Below are 20,960 nucleotides of genomic sequence, written 5' to 3'. Positions count from 1 at the left end.
GGCACGGCTTGGTGAGTCTAGGGCACGGCTTGGTGAGTCTATGACATTGCCTATTGAGTCCAGGGCATGGGTTGGTGAGTCTAGGGCGCGGCTGGGTGAGTCTAGGGCGCAGCTTGGTGAGTCTAGGGCACGACTTGGTGAGTCTAGGGCACGGCTTGGTGAGTCTAGGGCACAACTTGGTGAGTCTATGACATTGCCTATTGAGTCTAGGACATGGCTTGGTAATCTAGGGCACGACTTGGTGAGTCTAGGGCACGGCTTGGTGAGTCTAGGGCAAGACTTGGTGAGTCTAGGGCACGGCTTGGCGAGTCTAGGGCACAACTTGGTGAGTCTAGGGCACGGCCTTGTGAGTCTAGGGCACAACTTGGTGAGTCTAGGGCACAACTTGGTGAGTCTAGGGCATGGCCATGTGAGTCTAGGACATGTGAGTCTAGGACATGGCCATGTGAGTCTAGAATGCGGTCATGTTAGTCTAGGACGCTGTCATGTGAGTCTAGGACGCGATCATGTGAGTCTAGGGCACGACTTGGTGACTCTAGGACACGGTCATGTGACTCTAGGGCACGGCCATGTGAGTCTAGGACACGGTCATGTGAGTCTAGGGCATGGCCATGTAAGTCTGGGGCATGGCTTGGTGAGAATGTAGGACACTGCATGGTGAGTTAGGTTTAATGGGAGAATCTGGAAGAAGGAAAATTAATCTTTTTCATTGTTAAGAAATTGCAGCGGGTATACTTCCTTGTTTGATATAAAAATGCCGACCAATGTGAAGGAGGCGATTGTTGCTGATGTGTGGCTTGTACTTTCAGCTTCTACCTTGCCGAGATCACTCTTGCCATTGAGCATCTCCACTCCCAGGGAATCATATACCGAGATCTGAAACCCGAGAACATTCTCCTCGACTCCCAGGGTAAGTCTGGCACAGGGGCCCCAGGTCACAGGTCACAGGCACCCAAGGTCACGGGCAACATCGCAGGTTCCATGTTGACCCTGGCATTTGATCCACATGTAATTGCATAGTCCCCGGTCACGGATCGATTTTGCTATAAGCTGCACCAGTGCAAGTAAAACATTGATAGTGTAGGTAACTTTTATTGTCAGGATGCACCCTGTGCAGGTATTATTTCCAACCACAAATGCACGGCAGCAGTCAAATTTGATAAAAGTGGAAAACTGAAGTCATGAAAAGTTCATAAAAATAATGAAATGCATAGGTCTGAATGCAGCAAACTTGCGAACTAATTCTTCACAATTGCCTGATTACCACTAGAACAGTCACTCATGCGGTTACAACAAACAGACACTTTGAAACTTCTGTTTAAGTTTGTTTACTGGATATCAAGGTGTTAAAAGCCAGATACATATTTTTTCAAAATAAAATACTCAAGTACATTTTCAAGTTTATTTTCTTTTTGAATTTATTTAATATTCAAAATAACTAAAAATACAGTGTTTCAATTGATGATAAAAAGGTGCAGCCAATATTTTGGTGGTGCAATCTGATTAATTCACTTGGTTACACCTGGTGCAGGTGGTAAAACAGAATGAAATTGTACCCTGCCCTGTTCTCTAAGGCTGCAAAGAGCATCAGATTGATTGAGGCACTGAGGATTTTGCTCACTAATCCCGTACATTTGTTTCCCAAGGCAAGAAGGAAAAAGGAATGTCAAATTGTCATATATATTCCACGTTTGTAAAATTTTGGGTGGGCGTGACCTTATGATAAGTAAAAATAAATGTAGATAAGTATGGATAAGTATATGATGTTTGTTTCAGGCCACGTGAAGCTGACAGACTTCGGCCTGTGCAAAGAGTCCATCAACGATGGGACCGTAACTCACACCTTCTGTGGGACCATTGAGTACATGTGAGTACTTGTACCAGTACAACAGATAGTTCTCTGAGTATCGACAGTTATAGTTCTAATACTGTGGGTGGTTCTGTGTGACCATGGACTACATGTTAGGACTTGTACCAGTACTGCTGATAGTTCTCTGAGTATCTACAGTTCTAGTACTAATACTGTGGGTGGTTCTGTATGACCATGGGGGCGGTCGGGTAGCCTAGTGGTTAAAGCGTTCGCTCGTCACACCGAAGACCTGGGTTCGATTCCCGACATGGGTACAATGTGTGAAGCCCATTTCTGGTATCCCCCGCCGTGATATTGCTGGAATATTGCTAAAAGCGGCGTAAAACCATACTCACTCACTCACTGTATGACCATGGACTACATGTGAGTATTGACTTTTAAGGGACAGTTGGAGTAGCCTGGTGGCTCATGTGGTTGCTCATCATGTCAAGGTACAGGTTTGATTCCCACCAACATGAACAAGGGAACACTGGCTAACTGTGTGATTACCATTGCGTCCTATGCAGTGAAATGGCTGGAATATTGGAAGTGTTTGAAAACCCACACTCTGTCTCATAATGAGGCATTCAGTCTCACAGAATTAAGAAAAGTTGTATACTCCCCAGGAAGTTGAGAATGCACTTTGAATTCATTGATCTGTTAACTGAGGTCACACTGTGATGATGCTCTTTGAACATGCTCGTGTTGGTCCAACACTATGCACAATTAAAGAGGCGACTAACGGGATTGGGTGGTAAGGCTCGCTGACTTGGTATATGCATGTCATTGTATCCCAATTGTGTGAATCTGTGCTCATGATGTCAGTCACTGGATTGTCTGGTCCAGACTTGATTATTTACACACCGCCATCATATAGCTAGAATATTGCTGAGTGTGGCGTCAAACAACAAACAAACAACCAAATATTAAAAAGTGTGTTTAGTATTTGTATGGGAACCATGAGTGAGGGTGACGTGTTGACCTTGCAGGGCCCCGGAGATTCTGACCCGCAGTGGCCATGGCAAGGCAGTGGACTGGTGGAGCCTTGGAGCCCTCATGTACGACATGCTGACCGGAGCGGTGAGTGCGCAAACTGATCGCTTGTTACAGGGGAAAGTGATAGATATTGATAACTTGTTATAGGGTAAAATAGTGTGACAATAGTAGACACTTATATCTTGTAACAGGGGGAAAAAAGTAGATGCTGAAAACTTGTAACAGGGGAAAATAGTAGATACTGAAAACTTGTTCAAGGGAAAATAGTAGATACTGAAAACTTGTAACAGGGGAAAAAAGTAGATGCTGAAAACTTGTAACAGGGAAAAAGTAGATACTGAAAACCTGTTACAGGGGAAAATAGTTGATAATAGTAGATACTGAAAACTTGTTACAGGGGAAAAAAGTAGATACTGAAAACTTGTTACAGGGGAAAAAAGTAGATGCTGAAAACTTGTTACAGGGGAAAATAGTTGGCAATAATAGATACTGAAAACTTGTTACAGGTGGAAAATAGTAGATACTGAAAACCTGTTACAGGGGAAAATAGTAGATACTGAAAACTTGTTACAGGGGAAAATAGTAGATGCTGAAAACTTGTAACAGGGGAAAATAGTTGACAATAGTAGATACTCAAGTCTTTCACTTCTTGTGAAAGTTGGTTTTGCTACACACAATAGAATTCCTTCCTTATCAATAACCTTGTATTTCAGCCTCCATTCACAGCTGAAAATCGGAAGAAGACAATTGACAAAGTAAGTAGCCCCACTCCAGCTGTGAAAATGAAAACTTAAACAGATGGGTGATCAGTCCTCATAGAACAATAAATTGACTTAAACATTGTTCAGGACCAAACATAAATCACCCAGTAGAAAATCTGAGGCTTGTTTCACTCCATGGCTTTAGTCTCAGATTTTGAGAACCGGCACACTGTGTGTGCTGTATGCAGACATCGAACTTTGAATCATTGATCAGGAGGAGATAACTCTCTTCCACGTGCTGCTGACGTGTGTGACAGATTGTGTTTCTGTTTCCAGATCCTGAAAGCCAAGCTGAGTCTGCCTCCATATCTCACTAATGAGGCTCGGGGTCTCATCAAGAGGGTAAGCCTGTCAAGATGCAACACAACACGATGCACAAACACACAGATTGATGTTGTAGTTAGTCTGTGATAATGTCATCATTATCTTGTAGTTAGCCTGTGATAATGTCATCATTATCTTGCAGTTAGCCTGTGATAATGTCATCGTAATCTCGCAGTTAGCGTGGGATAGATTCATCGTTATCTTGCAGTTAGCCTGTGATAATGTCATCATTATCTTGCAGTTAGCCTGTGATAATGTCATCGTTATCTCGCAGTTAGCCAGTAGATATCTCCCTGTTTGCTGGTAGTCATCTCCCAGTAGTTAAGTCATTTATCTTCCATTTTGCCAGTGGTATCTCATCATTATCTCCCAGTTAGCCAGTAGTTTCATCAATACCTCCAGTTAGCCATTGGTCATCTCTCCGTCATCTCCCAGTTAGCCATTGGTCATGTCCCAGTTAGCCATTGGTCATCTCCCAGTTAGCCATTGGTCATGTCCCAGTTAGCCAGTGGCCATCTACCACTTAGCCTGTTGTACTCTTATTGTTATCTCCCTGTTAGCCTGTAGTTGTTTCAGTTATCTCCCTGTAAGCTAAAATATTTCTATAATGTTAAAATATATGATCCATTTTGTCCAATGTGTTTTAAAAGATGTTTTTTTTTTTTTTTTTTGCCAGTTACTCAGGAAGTCTCCATCGGAGAGACTGGGAGGAGGGGCTGACGATGCGAACCCAATCAAGGTACGTTGATAAATAAACAACTGTTTACCACCCAACATTTAACTTCTCCCCAAGGCAAGGGAGTTAACTAACTATAAAGTCCAGGTTCCACCCTTGCCTCCCTTGCCTCAAGAAGATGAACATGTAAAGACTTTGCAGTGTTTGAAATTCGGGATCATATGAACCTGTGGTATAGTCTTTCAGCATGAGGGTTCTAACAAGGACTCACTGACTTTCATGTTAAATTTCCAACACTGCTTTGAACGTGTGCCTTTCTGCCTCTGCAAGTGTAACACATAGCGAAGTCAGCTGGACATGTTGCTAGGGGAGCCCAGTGGTGACAGTGTTTGTCATATTTGTGCGTTGTGTAAAACCCTGTGTTTTGTAAAGCCTTCCTGAATCTGTTTTCAGTCCCATGCCTTTTTTCGTCACATCGACTGGTCAGAGCTGCTGGCAAGGAGGTTTGAGCCGCCGTTTAAACCCAACGTGGTGAGTGACGTTCTCCAGATAACTCGTGACACTACTCCACCATCCCTGTGCTGGCAATCTTCATCATGTGTTTCGTGAATGGTTATCCACAGATAACATAATCTTCAAAGTATTGTCCAAGTTTGCCCTGATTATGTTTCTTGGTTTGTCAGCACCATATTCCTGTGTGTGGGTTTCACAACAGGTAAACATCTTTGACCTGTATTGTTTCATGTTTCCCCTCAGGGGTGGTCGGGTAGCCTAGTGGTTAAAGCGTTCGCTCGTCACGCAGAGGACCTGGGTTCGATTCCCGACATGGGTACAATGTGTGGTACAATTTCTGGTGTCCCCTGCCGTGATATTGGTAGAATATTGCTAAAAGAGGCATTAAAGAATACTCACTCACTCAATAGTATGGTGAAATGGTTTGTGTTTGTCATACAAAACTGCAAATTTCAACCTCAATGTGACCCTTTCTGTGCCTCCAGACGGGGGACGAGGATGTGAGTCAGTTCGACACAAAGTTCACCAAGCAGACACCTGTGGATTCCCCCGACGACTCGGTGCTCAGCGAGAGTGCCAACCAAGTCTTTCTTGTAAGTACTGAATCTGTTTGCTTAGATGTATCATGCAGGTAATGGTAAAACAGTACTGCCTTTGTTGCATGTCGTATTTCTGTATTGGCCAATTTTGATATGTTTAATTGAAATGCATTGGTTCATTTGGTACTACTACTACTACTGCTACTACTAGTACTACTTCTAGTTCTACTTCTAGTACTACTACTACTACTGCTACTGCTACTGCTACTGCTACTACTACTACTACTACTACTTGGGCGGTGGGGTAGCCTCGTGGTTAAAGCTTTTGCTCGTCATGCCAAACACTGGCTTCGATTCCCCATATGGGTACAATATGTGAAGCTCATTTCTGGTGTCCCGTGCCGTGATATTGCTGGAATATTGCCAAAAGTGGCGTAAAACCATCTCTCACTACTAGTACTACTACTACTAAAAAAATGGGTCATTTATACAGCACTTTATTTCCACAACACATGGGGATATGTTCTAAGCGCTACATTATTAATACCCTCATTAGTGAGCTCTTCATTTTCATTCTCAGCTCCCTGGGGAGTCTGCAGCATGACATTCAAGTTGCCCTTATCATAACCCCAATGTGAAAATTATTAATAATGTCTGACTGTATACACTCTCAAGCTATTGTTTTTATGGCAGCATTTGAAATTCAGATTGAACAGGGTTGAAGTCTTACGTGAAAAATCGAGGTTTTTGGGTGTTCCCAGGTGGTGTAGAATCAAGTACTACAGCAGAAATATCCAGCACCAAACAGCTCCTTTATTTCAATCTGTAAATAGTAACATGTAGCCTACAGTGCATACCAGCAGTAACGTGTAGGGAGCTTAGTATCAAGATGTGTGTTGTATCTGATGCAAGGCTATTTCAGCATAGGGAGCTTAGTGTCAAGCTGTGTGTTGTATCTGTTGCAAGGCTATTTCAGCGTAGGGAGCTTAGTATCAAGATGTGTGTTGTATCTGTTGCAAGGCTATTTCAGCGTAGGGAGCTTAGTATCAAGATGTGTGTTGTATCTGTTGCAAGGCTATTTCAGCGTAGGGAGCTTAGTATCAAGATGTGTGTTGTATCTGATGCAAGGCTATTTCAGCGTAGGGAGCTTAGTATCAAGATGTGTGTTGTATCTGATGCAAGGCTATTTCAGCGTAGGGAGCTTAGTATCAAGATGTGTGTTGTATCTGTTGCAAGGCTATTTCCGCGTAGGGAGCTTAGTATCAAGATGTGTGTTGTATCTGTTGCAAGGCTATTTCCGCGTAGGGAGCTTAGTATCAAGATGTGTGTTGTATCTGTTGCAAGGCTATTTCAGCGTAGGGAGCTTAGTATCAAGATGTGTGTTGTATCTGTTGCAAGGCTATTTCAGCGTAGGGAGCTTAGTATCAAGATGTGTGTTGTATCTGTTGCAAGGCTATTTCAGCGTAGGGAGCTTAGTATCAAGATGTGTGTTGTATCTGTTGCAAGGCTATTTCAGCGTAGGGAGCTTAGTATCAAGATGTGTGTTGTATCTGTTGCAAGGCTATTTCAGCATAGGGAGCTTAGTGTCAAGCTGTGTGTTGTATCTGTTGCAAGGCTATTTGAGCGTAGGGAGCTTAGTGTCAAGCTGTGTGTTGTATCTGTTGCAAGGCTATTTGAGCGTAGGGAGCTTAGTATCAAGATGTGTGTTGTATCTGATGCAAAGCTATTTCAGCATAGGGAGCTTAGTATCAAGATGTGTGTTGTATCTGTTGCAAGGCTATTTCTGCGTAGGGAGCTTAGTATCAAGATGTGTGTTGTATCTGTTGCAAGGCTATTTCTGCGTAGGGAGCTTAGTATCAAGATGTGTGTTGTATCTGATGCAAGGCTATTTCCGCGTAGGGAGCTTAGTATCAAGATGTGTGTTGTATCTGTTGCAAGGCTATTTCAGCGTAGGGAGCTTAGTATCAAGATGTGTGTTGTATCTGTTGCAAGGCTATTTCAGTGTAGGGAGCTTAGTATCAAGATGTGTGTTGTATCTGATGCAAGGCTATTTCAGCCTAGGGAGCTTAGTATCAAGATGTGTGTTGTATCTGATGCAAGGCTATTTCAGCCTAGGGAGCTTAATATGAAGATGTGTGTTGTATCTGTTGCAAGGCTATTTCAGCGTAGGGAGCTTAGTATCAAGATGTGTGTTGTATCTGTTGCAAGGCTATTTCAGCGTAGGGAGATTAGTATCAAGATGTGTGTTGTATCTGTTGCAAGGCTATGTCAGCCTAGGGAGCTTAGTATCAAAGGTGTGTTGTATCTATTGCAAGGCTATTTGAGCGTAGGGAGCTTAGTATCAAGATGTGTGTTGTATCTGATGCAAGGCTATTTCTGCGTAGGGAGCTTAGTATCAAGATGTGTGTTGTATCTGTTGCAAGGCTATTTCAGCGTAGGGAGCTTAGTATCAAGATGTGTGTTGTATCTGTTGCAAGGCTATTTCAGCGTAGGGAGCTTAGTATCAAGATGTGTGTTGTATCTGTTGCAAGGCTATTTCAGCGTAGGGAGCTTAGTATCAAGATGTGTGTTGTATCTGTTGCAAGGCTATTTCAGCATAGGGAGCTTAGTGTCAAGCTGTGTGTTGTATCTGTTGCAAGGCTATTTGAGCGTAGGGAGCTTAGTGTCAAGCTGTGTGTTGTATCTGTTGCAAGGCTATTTGAGCGTAGGGAGCTTAGTATCAAGATGTGTGTTGTATCTGATGCAAGGCTATTTCAGCATAGGGAGCTTAGTATCAAGATGTGTGTTGTATCTGTTGCAAGGCTATTTCTGCGTAGGGAGCTTAGTATCAAGATGTGTGTTGTATCTGTTGCAAGGCTATTTCTGCGTAGGGAGCTTAGTATCAAGATGTGTGTTGTATCTGATGCAAGGCTATTTCCGCGTAGGGAGCTTAGTATCAAGATGTGTGTTGTATCTGTTGCAAGGCTATTTCAGCGTAGGGAGCTTAGTATCAAGATGTGTGTTGTATCTGTTGCAAGGCTATTTCAGCGTAGGGAGCTTAGTATCAAGATGTGTGTTGTATCTGTTGCAAGGCTATTTCAGCCTAGGGAGCTTAGTATCAAGATGTGTGTTGTATCTGTTGCAAGGCTATTTCAGCGTAGGGAGCTTAGTATCAAGATGTGTGTTGTATCTGTTGCAAGGCTATTTCCGCGTAGGGAGCTTAGTATCAAGATGTGTGTTGTATCTGTTGCAAGGCTATTTCAGCCTAGGGAGCTTAGTATCAAGATGTGTGTTGTATCTGTTGCAAGGCTATTTCCGCGTAGGGAGCTTAGTATCAAGATGTGTGTTGTATCTGTTGCAAGGCTATTTCTGCGTAGGGAGCTTAGTATCAAGATGTGTGTTGTATCTGTTGCAAGGCTATTTCAGCCTACGGAGCTTAGTATCAAGATGTGTGTTGTATCTGTTGCAAGGCTATTTCCGCGTAGGGAGCTTAGTATCAAGATGTGTGTTGTATCTGTTGCAAGGCTATTTCAGCGTAGGGAGCTTAGTATCAAGATGTGTGTTGTATCTGATGCAAGGCTATTTCAGTGTAGGGAGCTTAGTATCAAGATGTGTGTTGTAACTGATGCAAGGCTATTTCAGCGTAGGGAGCTTAGTATCAAGATGTGTGTTGTATCTGATGCAAGGCTATTTCAGCGTAGGGAGCTTAGTATCAAGATGTGTGTTGTAACTGTTGCAAGGCTATTTCCGCGTAGGGAGCTTAGTATCAAGATGTGTGTTGTATCTGTTGCAAGGCTATTTCTGCGTAGGGAGCTTAGTATCAAGATGTGTGTTGTATCTGTTGCAAGGCTATTTCAGCGTAGGGAGCTTAGTATCAAGATGTGTGTTGTATCTGTTGCAAGGCTATTTCAGCATAGGGAGCTTAGTGTCAAGCTGTGTGTTGTATCTGTTGCAAGGCTATTTGAGCGTAGGGAGCTTAGTGTCAAGCTGTGTGTTGTATCTGTTGCAAGGCTATTTCAGCGTAGGAAGCTTAGTATCAAAGGTGTGTTGTATCTGTTTCAAGGCTATTTGAGCGTAGGGAGCTTAGTATCAAAGGTGTGTTGTATCTGTTGCAAGGCTATTTCAGCGTAGGAACCTTAGTATCAAAGGTGTGTTGTATCTGTTGCAAGGCTATTTGAGCGTAGGGAGCTTAGTATCAAGATGTGTGTGGTATCTGTTGCAAGGCTATTTCAGCGTAGGGAGCTTAGTATCAAAGGTGTGTTGTATCTATTGCAAGGCTATTTCAGCATAGGGAGCTTAGTATCAAGATGTGTGTTGTATCTGATGCAAGGCTATTTCAGTGTAGGGAGCTTAGTATCAAGATGTGTGTTGTATCTGTTGCAAGGCTATTTGAGTGTAGGGAGCTTAGTATCAAGATGTGTGTTGTATCTGTTGCAAGGCTATTTCAGCGTAGGGAGCTTAGTATCAAGATGTGTGTTGTATCTGTTGCAAGGCTATTTCAGCGTAGGGAGCTTAGTATCAAGATGTGTGTTGTATCTGTTGCAAGGCTATTTCAGCCTAGGGAGCTTAGTATCAAGATGTGTGTTGTATCTGTTGCAAGGCTATTTCAGCGTAGGGAGCTTAGTATCAAGATGTGTGTTGTATCTGTTGCAAGGCTATTTCCGCGTAGGGAGCTTAGTATCAAGATGTGTGTTGTATCTGTTGCAAGGCTATTTCAGCCTAGGGAGCTTAGTATCAAGATGTGTGTTGTATCTGTTGCAAGGCTATTTCCGCGTAGGGAGCTTAGTATCAAGATGTGTGTTGTATCTGTTGCAAGGCTATTTCTGCGTAGGGAGCTTAGTATCAAGATGTGTGTTGTATCTGTTGCAAGGCTATTTCAGCCTACGGAGCTTAGTATCAAGATGTGTGTTGTATCTGTTGCAAGGCTATTTCCGCGTAGGGAGCTTAGTATCAAGATGTGTGTTGTATCTGTTGCAAGGCTATTTCAGCGTAGGGAGCTTAGTATCAAGATGTGTGTTGTATCTGATGCAAGGCTATTTCAGTGTAGGGAGCTTAGTATCAAGATGTGTGTTGTAACTGATGCAAGGCTATTTCAGCGTAGGGAGCTTAGTATCAAGATGTGTGTTGTATCTGATGCAAGGCTATTTCAGCGTAGGGAGCTTAGTATCAAGATGTGTGTTGTAACTGTTGCAAGGCTATTTCCGCGTAGGGAGCTTAGTATCAAGATGTGTGTTGTATCTGTTGCAAGGCTATTTCTGCGTAGGGAGCTTAGTATCAAGATGTGTGTTGTATCTGTTGCAAGGCTATTTCAGCGTAGGGAGCTTAGTATCAAGATGTGTGTTGTATCTGTTGCAAGGCTATTTCTGCGTAGGGAGCTTAGTATCAAGATGTGTGTTGTATCTGTTGCAAGGCTATTTGAGCGTAGGGAGCTTAGTATCAAGATGTGTGTTGTATCTGTTGCAAGGCTATTTGAGTGTAGGGAGCTTAGTATCAAGATGTGTGTTGTAACTGTTGCAAGGCTATTTCAGCGTAGGAAGCTTAGTATCAAAGGTGTGTTGTATCTGTTGCAAGGCTATTTCAGCATAGGGAGCTTAGTATCAAGATGTGTGTTGTATCTGTTGCAAGGCTATTTCTGCGTAGGGAGCTTAGTATCAAGATGTGTGTTGTATCTGATGCAAGGCTATTTCTGCGTAGGGAGCTTAGTATCAAGATGTGTGTTGTATCTGTTGCAAGGCTATTTCTGCGTAGGGAGCTTAGTATCAAGATGTGTGTGGTATCTGTTGCAAGGCTATTTGAGCGTAGGGAGCTTAGTATCAAGATGTGTGTTGTATCTGTTGCAAGGCTATTTCAGCCTAGGGAGCTTAGTATCAAGATGTGTGTTGTATCTGTTGCAAGGCTATTTCTGCGTAGGGAGCTTAGTATCAAGATGTGTGTGGTATCTGTTGCAAGGCTATTTGAGTGTAGGGAGCTTAGTATCAAGAAGTGTGTTGTATCTGATGCAAGGCTATTTCAGTGTAGGGAGCTTAGTATCAAGATGTGTGTTGTATCTGATGCAAGGCTATTTGAGTGTAGGGAGCTTAGTATCAAGATGTGTGTTGTATCTGTTGCAAGGCTATTTGAGTGTAGGGAGCTTAGTATCAAGATGTGTGTTGTATCTGATGCAAGGCTCTTTCCGCGTAGGGAGCTTAGTATCAAGATGTGTGTTGTATCTGTTGCAAGGCTATTTCTGCGTAGGGAGCTTAGTATCAAGATGTGTGTGGTATCTGTTGCAAGGCTATTTGAGTGTAGGGAGCTTAGTATCAAGATGTGTGTTGTATCTGATGCAAGGCTATTTCTGCGTAGGGAGCTTAGTATCAAGATGTGTGTTGTATCTGTTGCAAGGCTATTTCTGCGTAGGGAGCTTAGTATCAAGATGTGTGTGGTATCTGTTGCAAGGCTATTTGAGTGTAGGGAGCTTAGTATCAAGATGTGTGTTGTATCTGATGCAAGGCTATTTCAGTGTAGGGAGCTTAGTATCAAGATGTGTGTTGTATCTGATGCAAGGCTATTTGAGTGTAGGGAGCTTAGTATCAAGATGTGTGTGGTATCTGTTGCAAGGCTATTTGAGTGTAGGGAGCTTAGTATCAAGATGTGTGTTGTATCTGTTGCAAGGCTATTTCTGCGTAGGGAGCTTAGTATCAAGATGTGTGTTGTATCTGTTGCAAGGCTATTTCTGCGTAGGGAGCTTAGTATCAAGATGTGTGTGGTATCTGTTGCAAGGCTATTTGAGCGTAGGGAGCTTAGTATCAAGATGTGTGTTGTATCTGATGCAAGGCTCTTTCCGCGTAGGGAGCTTAGTATCAAGATGTGTGTTGTATCTGTTGCAAGGCTATTTCTGCGTAGGGAGCTTAGTATCAAGATGTGTGTGGTATCTGTTGCAAGGCTATTTGAGTGTAGGGAGCTTAGTATCAAGATGTGTGTTGTATCTGATGCAAGGCTATTTCTGCGTAGGGAGCTTAGTATCAAGATGTGTGTTGTATCTGTTGCAAGGCTATTTCTGCGTAGGGAGCTTAGTATCAAGATGTGTGTGGTATCTGTTGCAAGGCTATTTGAGTGTAGGGAGCTTAGTATCAAGATGTGTGTGGTATCTGTTGTAAGGCTATTTGAGTGTAGGGAGCTTAGTATCAAGATGTGTGTTGTATCTGATGCAAGGCTATTTCAGTGTAGGGAGCTTAGTATCAAGATGTGTGTTGTATCTGATGCAAGGCTATTTTAGTGTAGGGAGCTTAGTATCAAGATGTGTGTTGTATCTGTTGCAAGGCTATTTCTGCGTAGGGAGCTTAGTATCAAGATGTGTGTGGTATCTGTTGCAAGGCTATTTGAGTGTAGGGAGCTTAGTATCAAGATGTGTGTTGTATCTGATGCAAGGCTATTTCAGTGTAGGGAGCTTAGTATCAAGATGTGTGTTGTATCTGATGCAAGGCTATTTTAGTGTAGGGAGCTTAGTATCAAGATGTGTGTTGTATCTGTTGCAAGGCTATTTCAGTGTAGGGAGCTTAGTATCAAGATGTGTGTTGTATCTGATGCAAGGCTCTTTCCGCGTAGGGAGTTTGGTATCAAGATGTGTGTTGTATCTGTTGCAAGGCTATTTCTGCGTAGGGAGCTTAGTATAGAGATGTGTGTGGTATCTGTTGCAAGGCTATTTGAGTGTAGGGAGCTTAGTATCAAGATGTGTGTTGTATCTGATGCAAGGCTATTTCTGCGTAGGGAGCTTAGTATCAAGATGTGTGTTGTATCTGTTGCAAGGCTATTTCTGCGTAGGGAGCTTAGTATCAAGATGTGTGTGGTATCTGTTGCAAGGCTATTTGAGTGTAGGGAGCTTAGTATCAAGATGTGTGTTGTATCTGATGCAAGGCTATTTCAGTGTAGGGAGCTTAGTATCAAGATGTGTGTTGTATCTGATGCAAGGCTATTTGAGTGTAGGGAGCTTAGTATCAAGATGTGTGTGGTATCTGTTGCAAGGCTATTTGGGTGTAGGGAGCTTAGTATCAAGATGTGTGTTGTATCTGTTGCAAGGCTATTTCAGCATAGGGAGCTTAGTATCAAGATGTGTGTTGTATCTGTTGCAAGGCTATTTCCGCGTAGGGAGCTTAGTATCAAGATGTGTGTTGTATCTGATGCAAGGCTATTTCTGCGTAGGGAGCTTAGTATCAAGATGTGTGTTGTATCTGTTGCAAGGCTATTTCTGCGTAGGGAGCTTAGTATCAAGATGTGTGTGGTATCTGTTGCAAGGCTATTTGAGCGTAGGGAGCTTAGTATCAAGATGTGTGTTGTATCTGTTGCAAGGCTATTTCAGCCTAGGGAGCTTAGTATCAAGATGTGTGTTGTATCTGTTGCAAGGCTATTTCTGCGTAGGGAGCTTAGTATCAAGATGTGTGTGGTATCTGTTGCAAGGCTATTTGAGTGTAGGGAGCTTAGTATCAAGAAGTGTGTTGTATCTGATGCAAGGCTATTTCAGTGTAGGGAGCTTAGTATCAAGATGTGTGTTGTATCTGATGCAAGGCTATTTGAGTGTAGGGAGCTTAGTATCAAGATGTGTGTTGTATCTGTTGCAAGGCTATTTGAGTGTAGGGAGCTTAGTATCAAGATGTGTGTTGTATCTGATGCAAGGCTCTTTCCGCGTAGGGAGCTTAGTATCAAGATGTGTGTTGTATCTGTTGCAAGGCTATTTCTGCGTAGGGAGCTTAGTATCAAGATGTGTGTGGTATCTGTTGCAAGGCTATTTGAGTGTAGGGAGCTTAGTATCAAGATGTGTGTTGTATCTGATGCAAGGCTATTTCTGCGTAGGGAGCTTAGTATCAAGATGTGTGTTGTATCTGTTGCAAGGCTATTTCTGCGTAGGGAGCTTAGTATCAAGATGTGTGTGGTATCTGTTGCAAGGCTATTTGAGTGTAGGGAGCTTAGTATCAAGATGTGTGTTGTATCTGATGCAAGGCTATTTCAGTGTAGGGAGCTTAGTATCAAGATGTGTGTTGTATCTGATGCAAGGCTATTTGAGTGTAGGGAGCTTAGTATCAAGATGTGTGTGGTATCTGTTGCAAGGCTATTTGAGTGTAGGGAGCTTAGTATCAAGATGTGTGTTGTATCTGTTGCAAGGCTATTTCTGCGTAGGGAGCTTAGTATCAAGATGTGTGTTGTATCTGTTGCAAGGCTATTTCTGCGTAGGGAGCTTAGTATCAAGATGTGTGTGGTATCTGTTGCAAGGCTATTTGAGCGTAGGGAGCTTAGTATCAAGATGTGTGTTGTATCTGATGCAAGGCTCTTTCCGCGTAGGGAGCTTAGTATCAAGATGTGTGTTGTATCTGTTGCAAGGCTATTTCTGCGTAGGGAGCTTAGTATCAAGATGTGTGTGGTATCTGTTGCAAGGCTATTTGAGTGTAGGGAGCTTAGTATCAAGATGTGTGTTGTATCTGATGCAAGGCTATTTCTGCGTAGGGAGCTTAGTATCAAGATGTGTGTTGTATCTGTTGCAAGGCTATTTCTGCGTAGGGAGCTTAGTATCAAGATGTGTGTGGTATCTGTTGCAAGGCTATTTGAGTGTAGGGAGCTTAGTATCAAGATGTGTGTGGTATCTGTTGCAAGGCTATTTGAGTGTAGGGAGCTTAGTATCAAGATGTGTGTTGTATCTGATGCAAGGCTATTTCAGTGTAGGGAGCTTAGTATCAAGATGTGTGTTGTATCTGATGCAAGGCTATTTTAGTGTAGGGAGCTTAGTATCAAGATGTGTGTTGTATCTGTTGCAAGGCTATTTCAGTGTAGGGAGCTTAGTATCAAGATGTGTGTGGTATCTGTTGCAAGGCTATTTGAGTGTAGGGAGCTTAGTATCAAGATGTGTGTTGTATCTGATGCAAGGCTATTTCAGTGTAGGGAGCTTAGTATCAAGATGTGTGTTGTATCTGATGCAAGGCTATTTTAGTGTAGGGAGCTTAGTATCAAGATGTGTGTTGTATCTGTTGCAAGGCTATTTCAGTGTAGGGAGCTTAGTATCAAGATGTGTGTTGTATCTGATGCAAGGCTCTTTCCGCGTAGGGAGTTTGGTATCAAGATGTGTGTTGTATCTGTTGCAAGGCTATTTCTGCGTAGGGAGCTTAGTATAGAGATGTGTGTGGTATCTGTTGCAAGGCTATTTGAGTGTAGGGAGCTTAGTATCAAGATGTGTGTTGTATCTGATGCAAGGCTATTTCTGCGTAGGGAGCTTAGTATCAAGATGTGTGTTGTATCTGTTGCAAGGCTATTTCTGCGTAGGGAGCTTAGTATCAAGATGTGTGTGGTATCTGTTGCAAGGCTATTTGAGTGTAGGGAGCTTAGTATCAAGATGTGTGTTGTATCTGATGCAAGGCTATTTCAGTGTAGGGAGCTTAGTATCAAGATGTGTGTTGTATCTGATGCAAGGCTATTTGAGTGTAGGGAGCTTAGTATCAAGATGTGTGTGGTATCTGTTGCAAGGCTATTTGGGTGTAGGGAGCTTAGTATCAAGATGTGTGTTGTATCTGTTGCAAGGCTATTTCAGCGTAGGGAGCTTAGTATCAAGATGTGTGTTGTATCTGTTGCAAGGCTATTTCCGCGTAGGGAGCTTAGTATCAAGATGTGTGTTGTATCTGATGCAAGGCTATTTCTGCGTAGGGAGCTTAGTATCAAGATGTGTGTTGTATCTGTTGCAAGGCTATTTCTGCGTAGGGAGCTTAGTATCAAGATGTGTGTGGTATCTGTTGCAAGGCTATTTGAGTGTAGGGAGCTTAGTATCAAGATGTGTGTGGTATCTGTTGCAAGGCTATTTGAGTGTAGGGAGCTTAGTATCAAGATGTGTGTTGTATCTGTTGCAAGGCTATTTCTGCGTAGGGAGCTTAGTATCAAGATGTGTGTGGTATCTGTTGCAAGGCTATTTGAGTGTAGGGAGCTTAGTATCAAGATGTGTGTTGTATCTGATGCAAGGCTATTTCTGCGTAGGGAGCTTAGTATCAAGATGTGTGTTGTATCTGTTGCAAGGCTATTTCTGCATAGGGAGCTTAGTATCAAGATGTGTGTGGTATCTGTTGCAAGGCTATTTGAGTGTAGGGAGCTTAGTATCAAGATGTGTGTTGTATCTGATGCAAGGCTATTTCAGTGTAGGGAGCTTAGTATCAAGATGTGTGTTGTATCTGATGCAAGGCTATTTCAGTGTAGGGAGCTTAGTATCAAGATGTGTGTTGTATCTGATGCAAGGCTATTTCAGTGTAGGGAACTTAGTATCAAGATGTGTGTTGTATCTGATGCAAGGCTATTTCCGCGTAGGGAGCTTAGTATCAAGATGTGTGTTGTATCTGTTGCAAGGCTATTTCTGCGTAGGGAGCTTAGTATCAAGATGTGTGTGGTATCTGTTGCAAGGCTATTTGAGTGTAGGGAGCTTAGTATCAAGATGTGTGTTGTATCTGATGCAAGGCTATTTGAGTGTAGGGAGCTTAGTATCAAGATGTGTGTTGTATCTGATGCAAGGCTATTTCAGTGTAGGGAGCTTAGTATCAAGATGTGTGTTGTATCTGATGCAAGGCTATTTGAGTGTAGGGAGCTTAGTATCAAGATGTGTGTTGTATCTGATGCAAGGCTATTTCAGCATAGGGAGCTTAGTATCAAGATGTGTGTTGTATCTGTTGCAAGGCTATTTCAGCGTAGGGAGCTTAGTATCTAGAGGTGTGTTGTATCTGTTGCAAGGCTATTTCAGCGTAGGGAGCTTAGTATCAAGATGTGTGTTGTATCTGTTGCAAGGCTATTTGAGCGTAGGGAGCTTAGTATCAAGATGTGTGTTGTATCTGTTGCAAGGCTATTTCTGCGTAGGGAGCTTAGTATCAAGATGTGTGTTGTATCTGTTGCAAGGCTATTTGAGCGTAGGGAGCTTAGTATCAAGATGTGTGTTGTATCTGTTGCAAGGCTATTTCAGCGTAGGAAGCTTAGTATCAAAGGTGTGTTGTATCTATTGCAAGGCTATTTGAGCGTAGGGAGCTTAGTATCAAGATGTGTGTTGTATCTGTTGCAAGGCTATTTCAGCGTAGGGAGCTTAGTATCAAGATGTGTGTTGTATCTGTTGCAAGGCTATGTCAGTGTAGGGAGCTTAGTATCAAGATGTGTGTTGTACCTGTTGCAAGGCTATTTGAGCGTAGGGAGCTTAATATCAAGATGTGTGTTGTATCTGTTGCAAGGCTATGTCAGCCTAGGGAGCTTAGTATCAAGATGTGTGTTGTATCTGTTGCAAGGCTATTTCAGCGTAGGGAGCTTAGTATCAAGATGTGTGTTGTATCTGTTGCAAGGCTATTTCAGCCTACGGAGCTTAGTATCAAGATGTGTGTTGTATCTGTTGCAAGGCTATTTCAGTGTAGGGAGCTTAGTATCAAGATGTGTGTTGTATGTTGCAAGGCTATATCAGCGTAGGGAGCTTAGTATCAAGATGTGTGTTGTATCTGATGCAAGGCTATTTCAGCCTAGGGAGCTTAGTATCAAGATGTGTGTTGTATCTGATGCAAGGCTATTTCAGCATAGGGAGCTTAGTATCAAGATGTGTGTGGTAACTGTTGCAAGGCTATTTCAGCGTAGGGAGCTTAGTATCAAGATGTGTGTTGTATCTGTTGCAAGGCTATTTCAGCATAGGGAGCTTAATATCAAGATGTGTGTTGTATCTGATGCAAGGCTATTTCAGCATAGGGAGGTTAGTATCAAGATGTGTGTTGTATCTGATGCAAGGCTATTTCAGTGTAGGGAGCTTAGTATCAAGATGTGTGTGGTATCTGTTGCAAGGCTATTTGAGTGTAGGGAGCTTAGTATCAAGATGTGTGTTGTATCTGTTGCAAGGCTATTTCCGCGTAGGGAGCTTAGTATCAAGATGTGTGTTGTATCTGTTGCAAGGCTATTTCCGCGTAGGGAGCTTAGTATCAAGATGTGTGTTGTATCTGTTGCAAGGCTATTTGAGTGTAGGGAGCTTAGTATCAAGATGTGTGTTGTATCTGTTGCAAGGCTATTTGAGCATAGGGAGCTTAGTATCAAGATGTGTGTTGTATCTGTTGCAAGGCTATTTCAGTGTAGGGAGCTTAGTATCAAGATGTGTGTTGTAACTGATGCAAGGCTATTTCAGTGTAGGGAGCTTAGTATCAAGATGTGTGTTGTATCTGTTGCAAGGCTATTTCAGCGTAGGGAGCTTAGTATCAAGATGTGTGTTGTATCTGATGCAAGGCTATTTGAGTGTAGGGAGCTTAGTATCAAGATGTGTGTTGTATCTGATGCAAGGCTATTTTAGCATAGGGAGCTTAGTATCAAGATGTGTGTTGTATCTGTTGCAAGGCTATTTCCGCGTAGGGAGCTTAGTATCTAGATGTGTGTTGTATCTGTTGCAAGGCTATTTCAGCCTAGGGAGCTTAGTATCAAGATGTGTGTTGTATCTGTTGCAAGGCTATTTGAGCGTAGGGAGCTTAGTATCAAGATGTGTGTTGTATCTGTTGCAAGGCTATTTCTGCGTAGGGAGCTTAGTATCAAGATGTGTGTTGTATCTGTTGCAAGGCTATTTGAGCGTAGGGAGCTTAGTATCAAGATGTGTGTTGTATCTGTTGCAAGGCTATTTCAGCTTAGGAAGCTTAGTATCAAAGGTGTGTTGTATCTATTGCAAGGCTATTTGAGCGTAGGGAGCTTAGTATCAAGATGTGTGTTGTATCTGTTGCAAGGCTATTTCAGTGTAGGGAGCTTAGTATCAAGATGTGTGTTGTATCTGTTGCAAGGCTATTTGAGCATAGGGAGCTTAGTATCAAGATGTGTGTTGTATCTGTTGCAAGGCTATTTCAGTGTAGGGAGCTTAGTATCAAGATGTGTGTTGTAACTGATGCAAGGCTATTTCAGTGTAGGGAGCTTAGTATCAAGATGTGTGTTGTATCTGTTGCAAGGCTATTTCAGCGTAGGGAGCTTAGTATCAAGATGTGTGTTGTATCTGATGCAAGGCTATTTGAGTGTAGGGAGCTTAGTATCAAGATGTGTGTTGTATCTGATGCAAGGCTATTTCAGCATAGGGAGCTTAGTATCAAGATGTGTGTTGTATCTGTTGCAAGGCTATTTCCGCGTAGGGAGCTTAGTATCTAGATGTGTGTTGTATCTGTTGCAAGGCTATTTGAGTGTAGGGAGCTTAGTATCAAGATGTGTGTTGTATCTGATGCAAGGCTATTTTAGCATAGGGAGCTTAGTATCAAGATGTGTGTTGTATCTGTTGCAAGGCTATTTCCGCGTAGGGAGCTTAGTATCTAGATGTGTGTTGTATCTGTTGCAAGGCTATTTCAGCCTAGGGAGCTTAGTATCAAGATGTGTGTTGTATCTGTTGCAAGGCTATTTGAGCGTAGGGAGCTTAGTATCAAGATGTGTGTTGTATCTGTTGCAAGGCTATTTCTGCGTAGGGAGCTTAGTATCAAGATGTGTGTTGTATCTGTTGCAAGGCTATTTGAGCGTAGGGAGCTTAGTATCAAGATGTGTGTTGTATCTGTTGCAAGGCTATTTCAGCTTAGGAAGCTTAGTATCAAAGGTGTGTTGTATCTATTGCAAGGCTATTTGAGCGTAGGGAGCTTAGTATCAAGATGTGTGTTGTATCTGTTGCAAGGCTATTTCAGTGTAGGGAGCTTAGTATCAAGATGTGTGTTGTATCTGTTGCAAGGCTATTTGAGCATAGGGAGCTTAGTATCAAGATGTGTGTTGTATCTGTTGCAAGGCTATTTCAGTGTAGGGAGCTTAGTATCAAGATGTGTGTTGTAACTGATGCAAGGCTATTTCAGTGTAGGGAGCTTAGTATCAAGATGTGTGTTGTATCTGTTGCAAGGCTATTTCAGCGTAGGGAGCTTAGTATCAAGATGTGTGTTGTATCTGATGCAAGGCTATTTGAGTGTAGGGAGCTTAGTATCAAGATGTGTGTTGTATCTGATGCAAGGCTATTTCAGCATAGGGAGCTTAGTATCAAGATGTGTGTTGTATCTGTTGCAAGGCTATTTCCGCGTAGGGAGCTTAGTATCTAGATGTGTGTTGTATCTGTTGCAAGGCTATTTCAGCGTAGGGAGCTTAGTATCAAGATGTGTGTTGTATCTGTTGCAAGGCTATTTGAGCGTAGGGAGCTTAGTATCAAGATGTGTGTTGTATCTGTTGCAAGGCTATTTCTGCGTAGGGAGCTTAGTATCAAGATGTGTGTTGTATCTGTTGCAAGGCTATTTGAGCATAGGGAGCTTAGTATCAAGATGTGTGTTGTATCTGTTCCAAGGCTATTTCAGTGTAGGAAGCTTAGTATCAAAGGTGTG

At 42.6% G+C, this 20,960-nt stretch overlaps 1 protein-coding gene across 2 annotated transcripts in view; it reads left to right on the top strand.

Annotated features, from left to right (window-relative positions):
- LOC124141669 (ribosomal protein S6 kinase beta-1-like) overlaps positions 1–20,960 on the top strand; it is a 54,426-nt gene that overhangs the window by 18,535 nt on the left and 14,931 nt on the right. For both annotated transcript variants that reach the window (XM_048401063.1, XM_048401062.1), the window contains exons 7-14: positions 810–910; positions 1,777–1,867; positions 2,839–2,929; positions 3,559–3,600; positions 3,883–3,948; positions 4,607–4,669; positions 5,060–5,137; positions 5,605–5,712. In XM_048401063.1, coding sequence (XP_048257020.1) covers positions 810–910; positions 1,777–1,867; positions 2,839–2,929; positions 3,559–3,600; positions 3,883–3,948; positions 4,607–4,669; positions 5,060–5,137; positions 5,605–5,712 — 640 coding nt within the window. The remainder of the gene's footprint in view (positions 1–809; positions 911–1,776; positions 1,868–2,838; positions 2,930–3,558; positions 3,601–3,882; positions 3,949–4,606; positions 4,670–5,059; positions 5,138–5,604; positions 5,713–20,960) is intronic.

This window comes from Haliotis rufescens, unplaced genomic scaffold (assembly GCF_023055435.1).
Source record: "Haliotis rufescens isolate VD_foot unplaced genomic scaffold, xgHalRufe1.0.p SCAF_21, whole genome shotgun sequence".
In the NCBI taxonomy this organism is placed as follows: Eukaryota; Metazoa; Mollusca; class Gastropoda; order Lepetellida; family Haliotidae; genus Haliotis; species Haliotis rufescens.
Note: the sequence above shows the minus strand (reverse complement) of the source record. Positions and strands in the feature narration are given on the sequence as shown.